The sequence below is a fragment of the Mus caroli genome, chromosome 4 (assembly GCF_900094665.2).
Source record: "Mus caroli chromosome 4, CAROLI_EIJ_v1.1, whole genome shotgun sequence".
NCBI classification, from domain to species: domain Eukaryota; kingdom Metazoa; phylum Chordata; class Mammalia; order Rodentia; family Muridae; genus Mus; species Mus caroli.
In genome coordinates, this window is record NC_034573.1 from 43,677,903 (window position 1) to 43,699,345 (window position 21,443).

Consider the following 21,443-nt stretch of genomic DNA (forward strand, 5'->3'; position numbering starts at 1 on the left):
TAAATGCTACCTGATTTCTAGCACTATGAACACTTTTGGTGTACCTTTTGACATTGACTACACAGAAAAATGCTTGGTCCCAGCACCGGTCTTTCTTGAGTTGAAACAGGAGATAATAAGAGCTAACACATATGCTTAATTAAGACTCTTTTTTTTTTTTTCAGAATAAAAGTTCAGGCTTTGGTATCAGATGGACCTTCATTTGAATCTTTTCTCAGCTACTCAATAGTAGTGACCTTGAGATCACTATTACTATAATAGTACTTGACTCAATTTCATCCTTAGCAAAATGGGGAAACTAAGTTTTGGTGAATTACAAGGCTTGCAAACAATACACACAACATACAGCATACCTTCTGATATAGAGGTATGGTGTTATTAGCTGGAGACCAAATTACTGCCTTACGATAAACCCTTAACAGTGGCTTCAGCATATTTAAAATAAAAAAGTAATTAAGTTAAAATGTGGGATGTCGCACAGTAGGGATTTTGAGGAGCCTAGTGACACAGGTCTAGTTGCTCAGAGAAACACTTTCGTGAATTGCCTGACACATATATTATTTCATAATTTACAAATGCAAAAGAAGTCTTGCTAAGAAGTCATATTGCCACAGAAGGAATATAGAAAAATCAGAAAGTGTGAAATATGCCCTAATTTTCATTAGCGATAAGTGTAAATCACATTTGAAGATGCTACTGCCACTGAAGGCAGCGAAACCATTTGTTGTAGTAGATTGCATGCAATGGCAATCACTCATGTCAGGGCACCCCAGTGGGACTCTACTACTTAAATAAATTCTATTTTGCAACAAGTAATGAAGTCTCAGCAATCTTAGGCTTTAAAACAGTTTTCTACTTCAGAGAAGCAGGGATCCACATCATTAAAATCATATATAAATTAATCAATTGATAATTCCCTCAGTGCTGTGAAAGAAGAGCAAGTATGATGGTGTATCTAATGAGATACTTTCATTTTTTTAAAACATGCATACAGAGAGGCTGCTGGCATAACCCAGAGGATGAAAAGGCTGGTTGTAGATGGGCAAGTTTCATTCGGCCAACTTTGTGATCATAGAGACGTAAAGTGAAAGTTGTACAAGAAGAACTCTGCATTAGTTTAAGACTATTTGGAGCTTAAAGATGATGGAGTTTTAACTGGGAGGACCTGGGGGAGGTTACCTCCGACTAAATATGTATTCAAATCATCTCAATAAAAGGTATTAAAAGTCTGTAGAAATCTATGTGGTTCTCAGTCTGGTATAGCCATTTTTTGTTTATCAGTGTGAATATTTAACATGGCCATGGCAGAAGGACAATGTTGAGTATCTCTGGTGGCAGGCATTTGGGAGAGAGAGAGAGAGAGAGAGAGAGAGAGAGAGAGAGAGAGAGAGAGAGAGATCAGGATTGTAATTTGTGTTTTACTGCAAAACTGTTAGATTTCTGTTAGAAAATTCACATTTATGACAGGTCATTTGTGTCTATTTTATCTTTCATTTTATAGTGAGGATAAATGAAAACCTTTTCACTGACAGCTTTTAGTTACAGGCACCCTCACCATGTATTCTTTGTGAAAGAATGACATTGGGTAGCTGTCTGGATTTTCACTCTATTACCTGAAAGATTAAAAGGTTGAAATCCCATTTTTGATTAAATTGAATTCTACCATGCTCTTCTGTACTTGCCTTGGGCTCTTCTCAGATGAACAAGAAGGAAAAAGAAAATGAGGAATCATTTTGTTGGTAAGATAAATGGATACAAACCACTTGGCACTATGCTTAGCACTTATAGTTATTGAGATAAAAGCCACCTCATTGGTTTAAAGAGCTTAAGTCTAGTTGTGGGGTAAAGAAAGTGAATAAGCAATTCAAATTCAAGTAATGAGTGATATGGGAGGGGTTCCCCACCGCTGGACGCTCTGACCTAGGATTCCAAAGTAGGAAACTTAGAGAAGGAAGAGCAGGGCTGAGTCCTGGGGAGAAGTTACTCTTTTCCAGGAGGAGAATCTGGGATGTGATGCAGTTATCTGCACACTATGCATGTACAAAATCCAGAAATGTATGCCACGAGAAAAAAAGTGGTTAAAAAAATAAAGCTCAGAGACAAGGGGTGGAAAACGAATTATGTCAGATATGAGTTCTCATTGAAGGCAGTGGTGGGGCCACTGAGAGAATTTTGTGGGGCAGGAACATGACTTTTTATTTGCTAGGTTTCTAGATGGTACTTTGGAAGAAGAAAGAAGCTGATAACACTCTCTGTGTAAGACTTTTTTTCTTCCTTTCCTAACATCTAATCAATCATAATCCCTCTGTCATTCCGTAAGTAGCAGAAGCAGAGAAGAGATGGTATAATTGAAGATGTTTCATCTCCGTAAAGAAAAATATGAGGACAGATGCACAGGCTTTCACTGAGTTCACAAACCATACTGAGAATGTACAAAACTCAGCTCGATGAGATGGCATCCAAAGAAGACCTGTAGGCTGTTGCTGATGAGAAGTGCATCACAATCCTGGAGAGCAACATTGGTGTAAAAAACTGGCAAACATAATATTAAATTTGTTCAATAGAATCGAGAGCTTGCATTCAAAGCAATACTGAAATCACCATTTTTGTGCTTATCAATCAGCTGCTCTGGATACAAACTCTGCTGACATCTCCCAGAGTCCGAACTGTTATAAAGAAAAGAGGTAAAAACTGAAAGAGAAGGTAGTAAACACAACAGTCTGATTGGAATGTGAAGTAGAAAACATTAAAATTTAATGTGGGGAAAACAGGTGGCATTCAGAGTCCAGAGGTTCACACACCTGTTTCGTAAGCTTGAATTTTATTTTAATAATAAAACAAGAGCCACAGAGATTTCAGAGCAGTTTAATGACATAGCCAGAGGTTTGCGATAGTTGCATTGTCTTGAAAACAAGTAAAAAGTCTACCAGAAAGAAGAGATGATGACCCTAAAGCCATGAGAAGAATATTATAATGTATTTGATACTGGTTCATACACAGATTCATGTAGCTTGAATTTTACTGTAGAGGCAAGAACCTAGTAAGAACCTATTTAAGCAATGTGCTTTGCACATGAGTTTTCAAAGAGCAGTTCATCAAATGAGGCCTCGTAGTTCATTTGGCTTTATTAAAAGCTTCTAATTATGTTATTAGTCAAAAATCAGTGTTGATTTGTAAGGTAATAGAAATAAAATTTTCAGTTGGAAGACTACATTAAACTATTTTTGAGATAGCTCATAGTGTGTACCAGATTGGTGTTTACTATATTTATGATATATTTTGAAAGCCATATTTGCATACAAAATCTTAACATGCTAATTGAAAGATGTTCTTATTCATTAAAACAAATGAAGAAAGATGTTCAAAATTGACACATCAATCATTCGAACATTTAATTATTCACAAACACTATATGCCATGCACTATTTGAGATACTAAGTATATAGTGGAGATAATAGTTCATGCATTTATACTCCACACAGAGAGAAAGAAAAACATTTCAGGAAAGAAATACATGCCTGGTATTTTGATATACTGGTTGCAAAAAGGGAAAATAAAGATGGCAAAGACTTCTCTCTAAGAAGATGACTGTTTATTAACAACAAAGTCCATTATCACTGATGTGGGTGTGTTTGACATCTTTGAGAGCAGGATAGTTGAAAATGAAATAAGAGAAATACATGTAGAAGAAGAAATTTGCAAAAAAGATTGGGTTTTGTAGGTAATTACAAGGACTTTATTTATTCCCTGTGTGAAAGGCACAGTTACTGGTGGATTTTGAACAGAGAAGTGCTGTGACTTGATTTCTGTGCTAATAGGATTGCCGTGTTGCTGAATGACCAACTAAGATGGCAAGAGCAGAAACAAGGCCAGTTAGGAGGCCATCCCACACACCAGACAAAAGGTGATGATGGTGTGGGCAGAGGGATGACTGGACTTAGAGTTTGATATGTTTTTCTCTGGAATGGACAGATTGGCTGATGATGTAGTCATGTTTTCTGAGAAGTAGAGTGAAAGATGACACTAGCAGTAGCCTTAGACACAACATAGGTAATCTGGGTCATCTGGAGTTAATAAACAATGTCTAAGCAGAAGATGCAAGTTTGAATATCACAAGCCTATATGTGGTAGTTAAGAAGAGCCAATGAGATCACAGTGAATATTATAGAAGAACCAAAGTCCAAAAGTCCTGGGTACTTCAACAGGTTGGGGTATCACAGGCAAGGAAGACACAGTAAGGGGAATTGAGAAGATGTAAACAGACCTGGGGAAACAGAGAGCTTTACTGTAGACATCAAGTGAAATTGTCATGAAGGGTCTCAAATATTTCTAAAAATCTGAATAAAATAAAGGCTTAAAGTGAGCCATGGGTTTAGCAATGTGTGGCTTGCTAGTGACTTCTGTAGAGTATTTTGTGAAGGTTTTCATCCCAGTATCTCAGCGCATCGGCTTTGGGGAGAAGACAAAGAGAGAGGCTGGGCATAAGTCATGTTAGAGGGCCCTGTTGCGAAAAGGAGAACAATGAGTTATCAATGGAGGCTGAAGTTCAAAAGAAACACCACGTGAGAGCTTAATTCACATTTATACAGTGTATATACACCTACACACATGCATGTACATATTGGTGGTATAAATACACTGTCATTTAGGCTAGTTGGAGTGATTCAGTACAAATAGAAAATGTGTTGATATAGGAAAACATACAGGAGTGTCTCTAATATGACACTCTTGAGACAATAAGGCCTGCATTTAAAACACACATGGTGGAATGATATGTAAAGTCAGAGAGATTTTATGCCCGGGGAGCAGGTGGGCATTGTGTAGATGTCATCAGAAGGTTTATGTGAGGTCTCTAATGATTGATTAAGTGCACTTACAGCATTTCAAAGATAAATTATAGAGGGTTGGAAAAATGACTTCATGGCTAAGAGCACTCCCTGTTCTTGAAAAGGATCTGTGTTCACATCCCAGTGTACACATGGTGGCTCACAACCATGCTAACTCTATTTCCAGTGTATTTGACAGTTCAGACTTCTACAGGTACCAGTCATGCACATGGGCACAGACATATATGCAGGCAAAACATTTGTATATAAAATAAAGTAAGTAAACCTAAAAAATTTAAATAAAAAGATAAATCAGAGATGCAGAGATGGTTCCAATTAGCTCTTCCTCACCCCCCCCCCCTTTTTTGGTTTTTCGAGACAGGGTTTCTCTGTATAGCCCTGGCTGTCCTGGAACTCACTTTGTAGACCAGGCTAGCCTCGAACTCAGAAATCCGCCTACCTCTGCCTCCCAAGTGCTGGGATTAAAGGCCTGTGCCACCATGCCTAGCTCTTCCTTCCTTTAATTCATTGAGAGAAATGTTATTGTATTTTTAAAATGAAGTAGAAAGTATCTTTAAAAGAAAAGGAAGTGAAGGACTTCCCTAAGAAATGACTAAGATAAATCTTAGTGGATCAACATTTTGCTCTCTTGCTAGAGGAAACTTAATTATAAAATTATCTGGGCCCTGCTGTTTTCTTTTTTAAAAAAGAACTTTAAAATTATTTTCATTTCATGTTTCTTGGTGTTTGACTTACAAGTTGTCTGTGTGAGAGTGTCAGAAACCCTGGTACTAGAATTCCAGACAGATGCCATGTGGGTGCTGGGAATTGAACCCAGGTCCTCTGGAAGAACAGCCAGTGTTTTTAATCACTGAGTCATTCCTCTAGCCTATAGACCTGGCTATTTTCATTTTGCCTATTTTGATTCTTTGGAAATTTCATCTCTGCTGCAATAAGAATCTAACCTCAGGGACAGGTGTAATCCAAGGAACTAAACAGGTTATAGGGTGGGAGGGGATGCAATCAGGGAAAGGGACTTCGAGAATATAGGTGAAGTGAAAACATGGAGGGGGAATATTTGAAACAGAAAGGTTCAAGCAGGTAGTAGAGTGATGGCTTTAGGAAAATGAACAGGCAAAGGAAGGATGACCAAAATAAGAGGAGTCTGTGATCTTGCAACCCAAGTAAGAAATATAGTAAGTGTGGATAGTAGAACATGCATGTTATGAAACAATGGGGCAATGCTGGGAGCTAAAGGGTTAAGCATGGATTGATGTACAGGGTGGGAGATAAAAGGGATAGCATGTGGATTAACCAAAACTAAGGTTGTATGGGGAAGCCTTAAGACATGCTACTAGTTTGTGAGATAATTAAAAATATATCAACAACAACTAAAAATGAAGTTTGAACAGAGGAATCCTGCATGGGTGAGCAATGCTGTTCCCACACAACATGAGTTATTAAACGAAAACTTTATTGCCAGAGCATGGATTACCTTCCTATGAGTTATTGGTCATGGAGGTCCCAGCAGTACCCCAAACAGTATAGGCTATTTTCATTACTCTTGGTTGTCCAACATAACTAGCTGGAAAGGTCTTATTGCTAAGATACCTCACACCCAGGTTTCAGGACATTGGGAAATCAATCTTGAACTGGTCAGAAAACTCTCCCTGCTGGCTCATTTTCATGGTGCTGGAAAGTGCTACGCAGGCTGCAAACAGGGGAAGGGGATTACATCAATGCTTTCACCTACATGGATGCTCCATGCTACAATACTGACTTATCAGGCAAGATTTACACACTAGGCAATACTGACACAATGGTTTATGAGGGGTAACCAAACATTCTCTGGATTTGATCTGAGCATTGTTCCACAGGAGGGAATTCGTTCCTGGTAGTACAACATGGTCAAAAAAACAGTCAGGGAAGTAACAGTCCCTGGTTCAGAGCCTATCGGAGTGCTTGGCTAAAAGGTTATGTTTTCACACTATCCCATGAATAGATATGCTTATATTTACAGATCTGTGGTTCTCTCAACCTCAGTCAGAAAATAATGCAATTCTTTAATGATATCACCAGTTTCTCAGCTAAGCTTTCCCCCTTTCTGTGTCAACTTTGTCAAATGATTTTATTCTAGGACTTCATTGCTGTATAAGACGTTACATGTGCTAAGGTTCCTGCTCAATTTCTTCTCAGTTGATTGCCGTTTTTAATTTGTTTATTCTAATTTATTTCCAGGCTTCCCTGTCTTACCTCTTTAAATTTTATGTTGATGAGGACACATTTGTGACAACAATTTCTTCTATAATAGACATTTAAAGCTATAAACATAGCATCAAATATAGCCTACTTATTTCTTATTGTATTACAGAAAGGAGAGTTAGGATGGGTTTTTTTTTGGGGGTGTCTTCTACATATTAATGAAAGATTCAACCATTCACCTATATTCTCAGACCCTAAAATATTTATGTTTTATTTTAAAAATACAGTATTACTGTTTTTGTGGGGGAAATGTTTAATTGATTTCTATAAATGTTGAATGAATAAAAAAGTGTTTATTCATTTTAGCTTCACATGTAAAACAGAGCTTGTTAACTATATTTTTAAAGATCTCCTGTGTTCTTGATTTGTTTCTTAGGTGGTGGGATAAAGAACATGCATAAACATTTCACTTTGTGTGTGTGCTTAATTATTTTTTTCTGTTATTTTTATTTAAAAGCACCAAAGCTGTCATATTATTTAATGCATTTTTATTTAGTAGAGTTTGTCTATTAAATTTGAAGATATTGTCCTGTTCTTTCTTTCTGTATGATTTTAAATATGGTCAGATTAGATAGATCTGTATCACCAGAAGTGGTTTTTATTGCTTTTATATCACAGTTGTACAAGTGGTTATGGCAGTATTGTAATATATAGGGTTTTTAGACTTGGGCAATATAGTGAGTACTTTTAAGACAACATTTGAAAGTTAGTGTATTACAGAGTCATACTTTATTGAACAAAACTAACCACCGTTGATAATGGATTTTTCTATTAGAAAGCTAGGTCTAAGGAGGGTTTGCTATACTTCTTCTTGGAGGGGGGCACATCCCATCCCCACGTGTATGCTCATATGCACCTGTGCCACACTGCAGTTTGTGGCCACTGCACAAGGTGTTCATACCATTTAAGTTAATTGTGACAGTGTATAAAAGTTTCTTGGTATGGGGTTTAGAACAAATATTTAACATGAAATAAGAAGTTATTTTCTAAATAGCTAACTTTAAATTATGAAGGAAACGTGCTTTGGGATTGCATCACGACACCCAGCATCCTTTTCTTTGTGTCATTAGAGCTGCCCATATTTTAAAGATCTGGAAGACTACATGAACCATCTGGTTTAGGTGCATTTGAGGGGATATGATCTATTCTGCATAATCTCTGTGTGGTGGTAAACAATTTGATCACATCTATATGAATTACATTTATGATTTCTTTGAATTTTCTACTAGTCAATTTTAGTGCTTTGTGTTTTAGTTGAAAACAATGTATTGATATTTCTGTTATTGACAAATTTATTTGTTTTCTGTTCTTTTAAAAGAAAAATCAACTCTAATAAGTTATGTTTACTTCCTAATTGTTTTTGCAATTATGATTTTAAGAGATTTACTTATTTTATTTATTTTACATTTTGATATTTATTTATGTTAATTATTTATTTTAAAGAAGCTTGGCTGGGCCTAATAGCCCAAGCCTAAAGTCTCACTACTCAGGAGGCCCAGAAAGGAGGTTTACGAGTTCAAGGCCTACTAGGACAACAGCTTAAGGCCAGGCTAAGAAACTTGGTAAGACTCTACCTTCAAACAAACACTTTTCTTTTCTTTCTTTTCTTTTCTTTTCTTTTCTTTTCTTTTCTTTTCTTTTCTTTTCTTTTCTTTCCTTTTCTTTTCTTTTCTTTTTTCATTTTTTATTAGATATTTTCTTCATTTACATTTCAAATGCTATCCGGAAAGTCCCCTGCCCTGCTTCCCAACCCACCCACTCCCGCTTCCTGGCCCTGGCATTCCCCTGTACTGGGGCATATGATCTTTGCAAGACCAAGGGCCTCTCCTCCCATTGATGGTCGACTAGGCCATCTTCTGCTACATATGCAGCAAATAGAGCTCAGTGGTAGAGTGCTTTTGTTATGTGTGAGAGGCTGAGTTCAAGCCTCAATACTGCTAACAAACCAAACCACAAAAACAAACAACAACGATAAGAAAAAAAACCAAAACAGCTCCTGTATTTGATTCCACCATTTGATATCTTATCACATCAAAACATCAGACTTATATCTTATATTTTAACATTTCTCTTTTTTCACCAATGTTTACCATATATTTTAGAACTGGATCATTGAGTTCTATCTGCTTAACTGTACTTATTACTTTGCTCATGTATAAACTACTCTGATAGTTTGAACTTTTGCTTTCAGAATGGCTAATAGCTCCATAACTAAAATGGTTTGTATTTTGGCTTATCGTACTTTCACAAATAAAATCCTGCTTCCTAATTTAATAGCCTATTTTAAGTGGAAACGTATTCCAGGTACTAATTGGAAAAAGTCAGTATACATTTTCTAAGGAACGGTAACTGCTGTGTTTACTTTAATTTTTAATGAATTTCACTATTCATATTTTTTCACATGATTTTTACTGAATTCAATTTATCTGAATAATTTAATTATTCATTTTGCCTTTAACTTGTTCTAAAATTTCCTAAAGTTAACTTTTAAAGTGCCATCCATCATAAGTACTATTATTTTATTAAAAATTTTAAGTTGAGGTTCTAATTAGACATCATTTCTTTGAGTTTTACACACACACACACACACACACACACACACACACACACACACACACACACACACATTGTCTTCACCAGTGAGACCTTACAATCACTTCTTAGAAAACAATTAATAAGTAGCCTTGCCAATAGCCAGTGTTATTTTGGGATTCCATGGGATTCCATGGAGTCAACATTGGTCAGCAACTCAGTTAGATGTAAGCCATTCCTGGGACTGAAAGTTTCCCTTGGGGAGGAAACATGTCTACTTGGAGCACTGTTTCCCCTGCTGTTTGGTGACTCCATTTAGATTTAATCATAGATGTATATATTTTAAGAAGTTTCAACTGTAGTAGGTTTCTATATGGACCCCAAAGACTCTTAGTGCTAACTGTCCTCCCTGTACTCTCTCTCTTACCACCCTCTTCTCCTCTCATCTCTGCTTAATCCTTCTGTTCCACTCTGTCCCCCGTATCTCCACAACTACATATTTTATGTCCTTTTTCTTAAGAGATCTTCCCCTTCCCCATACCCTTTTCCTCTATACTGAACCTCTGTGGTTATACAGATTGCATCATGCCTCATTTTTCTCTCATATTGCTTTGTTTGGGCATTTTTTCACCTTACTGATCTTTTGTTTGTGTATTATTGTCCCCTAATTTTGTGTTTTTATGGTTTATTTCAGGTGTATATTTCTTGTGCCTTTTCCTCTTTCTTTCTTTCTTTCTTTCTTTCTTTCTTTCTTTCTTTCTTTCTTTCTTTCTTTCTTCTGATTTTTTTGCTTTTCTTAATTTGTTGTTTTTGCTGAGAGAGATATGTGAGAGAGGGGAGAGAGAGAGAGAGAGAGAGAGAGAGAGAGAGAGAGAGAGAGAAGGCATGATATTGGAAAGGTGAGGTGAAGAGGAGCTGAGAGGAGATGGGGAGATGTGAGAGGGTAAACTCTGATCAGAACGTATTTTATGAATTTTCAAAGCAAAACAACATGTTTAATGATTTTTTCCTTTGTCTTATTTAGCATATAAAAATGTAAAATATGCATATTAGAAATTTGTGTTTTGTTCTTGCTTTTGAAATACCCCTGTTCCTCGTCTGGTTGTCTCCAGTCTCATGCTGTTTAAAAGCCTCATGCTTCTTGCAAGTCTTCCTTCTTGCCCCAGCTATTCACAGGTCATACACTGGCTTTGACTTTGGTCTTACTTTGCACATGAACTCTTTATCAAGTAGTCTCACTTGTTTTCTGATTCTTCCAGGCTACTCTGTCCTCACACCCACTCTGCCACTATAATAGTCCATTTATCATATCTATGCATGGGGATATCTATCTTCTCTATAAAGCTGTAATGTTCATTTTCCCCTTGGGAAACTTCTTAGTTCATTAACAAATTCTGCATCCTCATTCTCTCATACCTTGAAAAATGAGCTGACTTTCCCCTTCATGATCATCTCATTATATTAATATTTTCCCTCTGATAAATGGGAGATCTGTTCCTCCTCTGTAAAGCTCTATAATAATCTTTCCTGTGAGAATTAATTTTGACCTTTTGCCTTTGCTCAATTAGCAGTATTTTCCTTCCTTCCTTCCTTCCTTCCTTCCTTCCTTCCTTCCTTCCTTCCTTCCTTCCTTCCTTCCTTCCTTCCTTCCTTCCTTCCTTCCTCCCTCCCTCCCTCCCTCCCTCCCTCTCTCTCTCTCTCTCTCTCTCTCTCTCTCTCTCTCTCTCTCTCTCTCTCTCTTTCTTCCTTTTCCTCCTTTCTTTTTGAGACAAGGTTGCATGTAGCTCAAGTTAGCCTTGAACTCCATATGTGGCTCAGGATGACCTTGAATTCCTAATCTTCCTGCTTTTGCCTCTAAGTGCTAGATTACATGTAAATGCCACTATGCCTAGCATTAGTTAGGAATCTTGACAGTATCATTACCAGTGTCATCCTCTCAAACTCCCCATGCACCAGCATCATCTAGTTGTAGTTAGGGTTGTTGGGCTCATGTGCCAGGTTTACTCATTTTTACATACTCATTCTGAATATTTGTATCTTGCTGTGCTTTCATTCAGCTCCAGACATAGCAGTTCTTTAACTGAAAATGCTATTCATTCATATTATTTTGTGTGTTCATGCATTTGGGCATTTGTGTACACCAGAGTAAGCACATGGAGTCATCACACTTTGATGACAAGTGCCTTTACACATGAACCATTTCACTTGGTTTGTACTGTGTCTGTTCCTTTTCTAATTCCCCTGAGAATTCTGTCTAGCTATGCCCCCCCCTGCCTATTATCTCACTCTTTTCCTGCATCTCTGGAGGGTATTTCTCCATGCACATGTCAATTGTTTCTAGATCAGCTCTCACTCCTGGCTTGGTTTACAGATGTAGACCCCTGTATTTGCTTTATAATCTGTTACTAAAAGTTTAGAAGTTTTAGCCGAGACTTAACACAAAGAAACAGTCCACTCCTGCTGGACATGCCTGTTGACATCCTCATCAGAACATGCTACTTTGATATTAGTTTGATTTTTAGTTCTCCATCTATGAGACTTGTCTCCAAGTTGGACATCAACTGTATATTATTTCTTAACCTATATGCAAAAGTACAATCTATGCCCCTAGTACTCCTGGTAGCTTGTAGGGTATCCTTGAATGTCAGTTGATTATCCCCATGTTTGACTTTTTAGACTATAAGAACCCTGCATACATGGGTTTCAGCATGTTCTACACTGGAAAGGTAGAAATGTTACAGCCTTGTTCTTATCATGGATGAATCCAGCCCTTGCTGGCTGCTTTCATGGCACAGACTTCCAAGCCGAAGAAGAGACCTGCATTTGTCTGCCACATGGCGTCAGCTTTGAATCTTAGGCATAGCACAGTGTCTGTCCAAGGGAACTTTTCTGTAATGTCTGTGTGGCAAATGCAGTTAAATATACATCTTCTTAGAGCAGACCAGTGCTTCTTAAAGCATTCACTGCTCTGGCAGAAGAATGGGCTCAATCAGCCAGGAAGCTCCTGAATTTTCAGTTTATAGAGTGTTCAAAGCATTGTGATTCTAATACATTTCCTTCTGAATAATGGATGAGATACAAAAATAGAAATTAGTTCAATAGGAATGCTCTCTGATAATAAGGAACTAACAGGAACTAGAAATGGCTAAAATTTGAGCCTCAGAGCACTGGATGCCGATATATTGTAATCATTGATATTGTTGTATTTTAAAACAACACCCAGGCTCATCTTCTCAAAAACACATTTACCAGTAAATGGGCAAGATCAGTTTGACAATAAATATATGCACACTTGTATGACTCATCAGAGTCTGTGTTTTGCCAATACTTGCAAAATTCAGTTACAAGTAAAACTTCACAATGGGAGAAGAGCTGCTGACATTCTTGAATTTTCCCATGAGATGAGGAAAATACCAATAAATTCAAGTCCTAATGTAAGACATGCTTAATGCTATTCTGCTATTGGTGCATGTGAAGAGGAGGCTTGAGCAAGAAATCTGACATGTGGTTAAGGTACTCATCTTTCCCTTGAGATCCTGTAAGTGTCAGGTCAACACTCTGTTTTTTTTTTTTTTCTTCACCTTTTCTGTCTCCCCTCCTCCCCCATATACCACACAGAAGTAAGAGATCTGTCCTATGGACAAACTGTTTTCTTTTTGCCCTGGGTTTTGTCATGGACTTTGGCTCCCCACTACTGTGGTCTGTGACCCCTCTTTGACTGTTCCTGGTTATTTTATTTATTCCTCTAATTTAATTTATGCTGCTTCTTTAGATCTGGTGTGAATACTAGCCTCAGTGCTGATTTCTCTTCCGTCATAGCTGGTGCGTGGTTCTGGACATGGAACATTACAGAGCATTTACCAGCCAGACAACCCTCTGAAAGGTTATAGGATGTAGAGAATGGTGTAGTCTGGAGACAGATCTAGAATTCAGAGTGGAGCTGTTAACATTGTTCTCAGTAGAGTCAGTACTTTCTGATCTATCTCCAAATTTTACAATAGATGTTTGGGAAGTGAAAATGTGAACAAAGAATAAAATTCCCTTTCAGGCAAATAACAACATAGAAGCTCTACAAATGTGCTGAAATTATCCAGCTTAGCACCTGATTCATCTTGAATCCTCCTTTATTCATTGAAATAAGGTCCTGAGGTAATGTGAATTTTCTAGTGTTCCTTATCTGAGGTCCTTATGACTTCAAACAAATTTTAGACACAACTCATGTCATCCCTTGAGTGACCCGGAAGGAGAGAAACAGTCAACAGATTTTAGCCGGAAGGAGAGAAACAGTCAACAGATTTTAGCCAACTGGTCTAATGACAGGGTTTCCTGCTGGACACATATAAGACTGTACAATATGTACTTTCCTCTGTAAGTATAAACTCCCCAAGTGTTCCAGCTAGAAAGGAAAGCTAAGCGAGTCAGTCATTCAGGAGAAATGCAAAAGCTTGTGTTCGTTTTTTAAAAACTCTTAAAATTAATGATGGTGTTAAGTCCATTCCTATACACTAGAAATATTGAAAGAGAGGAAAGGAAAAAAAGAAACCCTTGGGGTTTCATGATAAAAAAAAAAGTCACCCATAAGCAATGCGTTTTCCTTGGGGCACTGGAGAGTCAGTGCTAAAGAGTAGCATCTAGTTCAAGGCTTCCACATTCTCTTAAAGTTGACGTTGAAACCTACAAGCTAACCAGCTATCTGAGTGGAGGTACTTAGGAGATTATTCACACATGGGCAATTTTGCCTCTTGATTTTTAAATAGCATGTGATCAAAATTATAAATCATATAGTTATAAAGTACTAATTAAGGAAATTTATATTAATGCTGAAAGTACTCTAGAATGTGGATAATGTAAATTGATCTAACAAATTTAAAGGTTATTCAGTTTAAATACCTTTGACTTGAAATGCTACTAAATAATAAAGCTAATAGTTAGAAGTATCCAAAATTAGAATTATATCATGAAACCACAAGGGTTTCTTTTTTCCTTTTAAGTAGTAAGTAATAATTTGGGGTTGTAGATAGAAAAGTGGGTTCTAATAACATAGTGGGTAGGTAACTGCCTAGCTCTTGGGCTGTTTAAGGCTTATTTTAAGTATAAAGGTTGTGTGTGCCTTTTATCCCAGAACTAAATGGTCAAACACAGGGTAGAAACCCTGGGTTGCGATTAATAATTTTTACAATGGGGTTAGGGTGTGTATGCACATATCTCAGAACTTTATAGCTTACGTTTATGCATTATACTGTTAGCTCTAAAATGACAAGACTCGGGTACTCATTATATCTCCTTCAGCTTAATTCAAGAAATGGTCATTGATGGAGTAGAAACACAGATGTACATTCATGGAGGCGTTGTCAAGATAACATGCCACCTACCATTGCCTCTAAAATTAACATTTAGTAAAACAACTTTCTAATACAATGTTAAAGATAACACAATGACCTTGGTCCTCTAATCCTTTTGTCTACATTGAGTCATGATGGACATTTGCTCTGTCTTGTGGGCGACTGAGAAGAATTAAATCCCTTATACCTGTAATTACGTCTGTGTAGTCTGCCACAAGAAATTATTTTCCTAGTCAAAAAGTCTGTACTGAAAATGCCATGTTTGGGGGAGATTTCATTAACATTTTAAAATGTTAACAATTCTGTCAGCCCAAACCAAAAATGACTGTGTGAGAAATGAAAGCTTGCATAACTCTGGCACCAGCTAGTCACAGCCCATTATCCTTCTGGCTTTTATTATGCAGTGAGGGAGTGGGGTCAGCCTCACAAAATTTAGGGATAATTAAGGAAATTACTGTATGCAGATGTGACTTATGGACTGAGAATAACTAACTTTCCAAAAGATTGGATTAAAACAAAACAAATAAGGATGATGGAAAACCCGCTGCTGCTTTCTGGCTTAAGGCAGCCTTTAAGTTATTCATTATACAAACTCCTTCTGGGGATATGCCCGCTTTCCCTGACCCTGTCCTGAACACTTTGAAACTTTTTCTTTGACTGTATTCCTTCCGGAGTTTAAAAAAGTCCTGGGCATATTTTCTGAAGTTCTTTGAGTTCATTTCTCACACACACCCAAGGGGGTGAAAATATTGCTACTGACCCCTGTGCATTGTGAACTGCCTCTGGGCTCCAAACCACACATTCTTCTTTTGTAATCTTGAAACTTTGTGGAATAAAATATGTGGAAACAATCATGAGGGTAGCGCCTTTCACCATAGAGACAAAAGTAAAAGAAATAAAAGAAAAGAGGAAAACTAGAGTATAAGTAGTTAGATAAAAGTTTATATTTAGTTTAGAAAGTATTATTCACCAACTATCTGTTTTCCTCTAAGATAAATGATATTGGAGACACAAATACAAGAGAAGGTCTTCTTTCTCTATAAATAATTATACTATCTATATAATATCTATACTATCAATTAAGTATGCTGTATGCTAGGCTGTGGACTAAGTCAAATAATAATGTTTCAACTTAATGGAATTTGTATTTCCCTCAGAAGTCAGACAGGTCAGGATGAAGAGGCTAAGTACTACTTATAAGTCAATAGAAAAAATGCCATGTGGACCTTGTAGAGAGAGATTTTAGATTTGTAAATTACATTTAGTGTGTGAGTGTGTGTGTGAGCATGTACATGGGTGTACAAGTCTATATACATGTATGTGTATGAATGCATGTATGCATTCATGCAAGTATGATTGCATATGTATGTATGTATGCAGGTATGTATGTATGTATGTGTGTATGTAGTATGTGCCACTGTGTAAGTATGGAGGTCAGAAGACAATATACAGGAACCAGTTCTCTCCTGATGCTAATTGAGGAGTGGGGTGAGTGGAACTCAACTCTTTGGTCTTGGTGGATACTGATTTACTGAGCAATCTTGCCAGTCTGAGAAATGTGATTTTACTGTAAATTAAACCTTGAGAAGTCAAAAAAAAGATCATTTGACCTTGATAGAATGAATTATTGAGGCAATATAATCTAAGTCAACAAATATTCTTACTTATTTTCTCTAAATGCTTTTAGAACTGAGTTTTTTCTTGCATTGTCCATTTTACATGACTCAAGAGTATGCTAGATGCTATAACGCCATTTTCGTTTGTGGTTTCTCCTGCTGCCTATGACTTTCCTTCCAAATAATCACTGTTTGGAATCATATGGTGGTTAGAAAGGAGAAGGTTTTTATTTCTTAGATAAAATCCCAAGCCTCACTTACGTACTAGGGTACAAAGGGATGAACTCTGTGTAGATATTGTAAAATAAAATATACATAAAAGTAGAGGTTATGAAAATTAAAATGCTATATGGGAAAAAGAACGTTAGGATGGTATAATATCCGATTTTACCATTAATAAATTTTGAAAATTAATTTGAATTACTTTACTTTTTCTTTTCTTCTTCTTTCTCTTTTTTGAATCAAGGTCTCCCTGAACATCCTTAGCTGGCCTGGTACCAACAAAGATCCTCCTGCTTCTTCCCACCCATTTTATGCTTTTGTGAACAATATATGCTGTGCCTTGTCTGCATTTCTGTCAAACACTTGGCTGTTAGCAGATTGCTTGTGTATGGTAAGTTCCCAGTACAATTATGTGTAAAATCATGAAGACTTCCTGGTCTTTTACCAAGTATTTGTGTTTTTTTAAGATAAGACACTGAAATTGCTGCATAATCTGTTTACTCTTTGAGAGTATTGCCTTAAAATGTGCTTCAGTCTACAGAGAAGGTTTACCTCTGGAATGGCCCTCATTCTCTGGCCTGGCCTCTTTGACCATAGGTCATCCTCTTTTTAGGTAAAAGTCAAGTAGCCTAAGTGTCACTTAAAGACATTCCCCTTCCCCGGTAATTATAAGCCCATTTCCATATGAGGGGCTATACTTTATTTTAAATATTTCTACTCCATCTTCTGAATCAAGTGAGCTACTAAACATAAAGATACCAAATTATAATATGCATACATATAATTAAGTATAAAATAACAAACAGCACATTAGAAAAATACTATTATGAAATGCTTACTTCTATATATCTATTAATTTTATATCTGTTTACCATATCTATCTACCTATAATTTATCTATCATCTATCTCACCTATCATCTATCTATCTATCTATCTATCTATCTATCTATCTATCTATCTATCTATCTATTTAATTTATCTATCATATTTATCTATGGATCATCTATATATCATCTATTGATTTATCACTCACCCATCATGTAGCTTCTAATTTTATCTGCTATCACAACAATTCCACAAGTACTAGGATCTTATGCTTATATCGTTATAATTTTACATGCCTTTTCTATAAGCAGACATGAAACCTAAGAAACCAAGGCTGAGAGAAATTGGGTAACTTGACTAAGTTACACAAGAATAAGGAGGCAGCACTAAGATTCTATGTCTGTATGGTTCTGAAGTCTCTGCATTTAACCACGGTCTAAACTGCCTTAAGCAATTTTAGGAGAGAGAAAAGTACATTTTTATGTAACTATTTTTTCCTCTGCATGTATTTAGAAAGTTTTCTTCAGTTCTACTGATGCGGGAAAGGCTAAAGAAGAAAATAAATATTCCCTGGCTTTATGTAAGCCAACCATGGGTTAATTATTTTTCATATACAATTTCATGATCTATTTATTATACTGTATCAAGCTAGTCTATATTATCCTGATATATTAGTTAGAATATTGAAGCTCTAAGCTTTTAAATATTCTTGCAAGAACTTAACAGTGAATAAGGAACTAACCAGTGTTGAGTGCTGTCCCAACCATACAACACTCAATACAGAATCAAATTACAGAGAACAGATCCTGAGATATTAGTTTTTAGTTGCCCCAAACTTTATCAGGATTATTGGCCCTTAGAGCTACACAGAATCAAGATTTCTGCACAGTGGATTGATAGGGAAACTTTACTTGCTATTCCAGCTCTCTGGATGAGAATGTACCCCAGGATTTACAGCCTACCTTGATAAATATTGTCCAGAAGTGAGATTTGTGGTTTTCACATCCATGCAGTTCATTGTGCTGGGAAGGAGAGCAAGTTCTGGCTGGATCATGGTAGCTGTGGCTACAGCTCTTGCAACCAATTCCATGGCATCCTGAACATAGTACTCAAAGACAGACTGTGTGGTTTTTCCATGAGCAATGAGCCCTAAGGGCAGGCCTTCTGTCCTCAGCTCCTCCACATTCTGTGAGTCTCCTAAAACCCAGTGAAGTTCAGGAGGTGATAGCCCAAACTGTGTGGACATTTCAAATATCTGCCGGATGCTCCCCATGTCACAGCCAAACATCACCATTGTGGGTGTGCTGTTCCTAATGTTTTCCAGCTGGACCTGCAGGAAACTTAGAAGGTCCTTTGTGGAGGACAGGTTAGCAGTGATGTTGATGATAGACCCGAGGTGGAACTTGGAGTTATTCTCTGTAAGGAGTAGGAAGTCGGTGATATTCCAGTCTTCCTGGCATAGCAACAAGCTAAAATTGTACCAGTTGTTCATGGTCAGGATTGAGACAGTGACATCAGCATCAGAACTTAGTGAATTTTCTAAACTCAGCTGTAGGTGCAGGGGATTCTGTATTTAAAGATAATGAAAAAGAAGAATTAGAAAGCATCGCCCAAAGATCATAATGAGATACTTTAGTTTTCCTGAAAGGCTAACGCCTTTCCCTATTTTTCCCTGTGATACTTTCTCTGGAATAAAATTCTCTTACTTGGAAAAAATAATGCTCTTTATCTAATGAGCAATCAACACTTCATCCTAATTTCCTGATGTTTTTGTCTGAGTACCAGAGAGCAGATAGCTCTTGATGTAAATGTGAGAAATGATATAATCACCTATGTGGTCATAGATTTTTATGGGGTTTGTCTTTCTTACAGTCAGCCCATTTGATGTATCATATTTCTTACACTGTGTTTAATGATTCATTTGTTAGACATTTCACTCAGGAGAATAATTGGAATAAATTGCTTTGCTTCTGTGAAACAACTATCAGAGACAACCTAGCACAGTGCCACTCTTGTATAAGAAAATTTGGAATATGAGTAGGCCTCTAGACCCTTGAATAAGGCTCTTTTAAAACACATGAAGTATTGTAGGGTACATACATCACGGTTAAGTGTATAGTCCAAGGTTAAAAGCTTGGTTATATTTCTATTTGTTTTGATTTTGAGCTCGTGCTATATAAAAAAAAAATGTGCCATGGAATGTATTTGTGAAACTTAAATTACTATTTCATCTACTCATGGAACTTGCCAACTCAATTAAGGAAGAGTTTCTTTCTTTTTCTTTTTCTTTCTTTCTTTCTTTCTTTCTTTCTTTCTTTCTTTCTTTCTTTCTTTCTTTTTTTTTTTTAAGGAAGAGTTTCTTAATTTAACAGTCACAAATTATAAATTACATAGTTGAAAGGTAGTTTTTCAACATTCATATATTTGTCATGTATTCTTTCCAATAGTAAACACTTGACACATTTACCCTTTAACAATGATTTCCTGAGAAACTTTAAAACAAAGCTTTATAAATGTTGGTTGCATAACAAATACCTATCAAGTGAATTAAGTATCTTCCAATTGGAAACTTTTGAACTATCTCTGAGAGCTGGCCAAAATTCTGGTCTGTAATAAGTTTCCTTTCCTACAACACACACAAAGCCATATTGGATAACCTATTTTTTTTTCTTGAACCAGGGCAAATATTTTAATATAAACTTTCTTTTTACAGTAAATGGATTTGTTTGCATTTGTAGTCATTTTTACAAACAGTGCATTCATCCAGATTGCTAAAGTCTTTTAGGTTGTTGTTAACTGAAGTAAGTTCTCTGAGGCTGCATCTACATTAATAATTCCATAGACTGACCTTAGCTGCATAGAACAATATAATTGTAGAGAAAATAGGTTTTAGATTAAGAACCAAAATGACAAGGCTATCTAAAACTATTTTTCCCTTATTTATTTTATTTATGAGTACAGTATAGCTGTCAGACACACCAGAAGAAGGCATCAGATCCCATTATAGATGGTTATGAGCCACCATGTGGTTGCTGGGAATTGAACTCAGCATCTCTGGAAGAGCAGTCAGTGCTCTTAACCACTGAGCCATCTCTCCAGAACCCCTATCTAAAATTCTTTCAAGCCATTAATCTTACCTTCTGTGTTTGGCCTGACGGTCTCTTGAGTATTAGGTTATCTTTTTACAATGTCTTGTTAAGCTTAGCAGACATTAAGTTTCCATCAATCCTAAAACCAAGAATGTGAATAACATCTGGAATTTATAGAAATTATCTCCTTGCTTTGCTGGAGGCTGCCTTTCTAATGCCCCAATGAAAGTATTTGTCAAATAATTTATTGATGTATGACTTTGTTTTGTGGACACAAAAGTCTATGTGACCTTGTTCTCTATGGTCCTTATAATTTACAACGACTAGAATTTGTGTTCTCTGGTTGTGACCATCCACATTTGGTTCAGGGTATACCATTTATTTCTTTGAATGTTGAGCTGTGTGTGTGTATTTTTTTTGTTGTTTTACTTTTTTATTTCCTTTGTTCATTTGTTTTTATGTATGTGTATTTACAATGTAATTTGCCTTATAGTGACTTGAGTTTTTATTTGATTATTTCTGATGACTACAAAAACTTAATAATTCTATATATGTCTTATGTTGTTCATCCCTTAACTTCAGATTGCCTCAAATGCACCATACTGCTTATCTCACACAATAGACTAGAACTGTGTCTTAAATCTCTCTTCTGTCAGATTGAACCAGAGATTGTGTATGTCAATGGGAATTATTCTTTCACTCACCCCAGTTGCTGGGCTTTGATCATA

The 21,443-nt window shown here is 36.5% G+C and overlaps 1 protein-coding gene across 2 annotated transcripts in view; it reads right to left on the reverse strand.

Moving 5' to 3' along the window:
• The window catches only part of Grin3a (glutamate ionotropic receptor NMDA type subunit 3A), a 176,084-nt gene that overhangs the window by 105,496 nt on the left and 49,145 nt on the right, over positions 1-21,443 (reverse strand). For both annotated transcript variants that reach the window (XM_021160784.2, XM_021160783.2), the window contains exon 2: positions 18,589-19,193. In XM_021160784.2, coding sequence (XP_021016443.1) covers positions 18,589-19,193 — 605 coding nt within the window. The remainder of the gene's footprint in view (positions 1-18,588; positions 19,194-21,443) is intronic.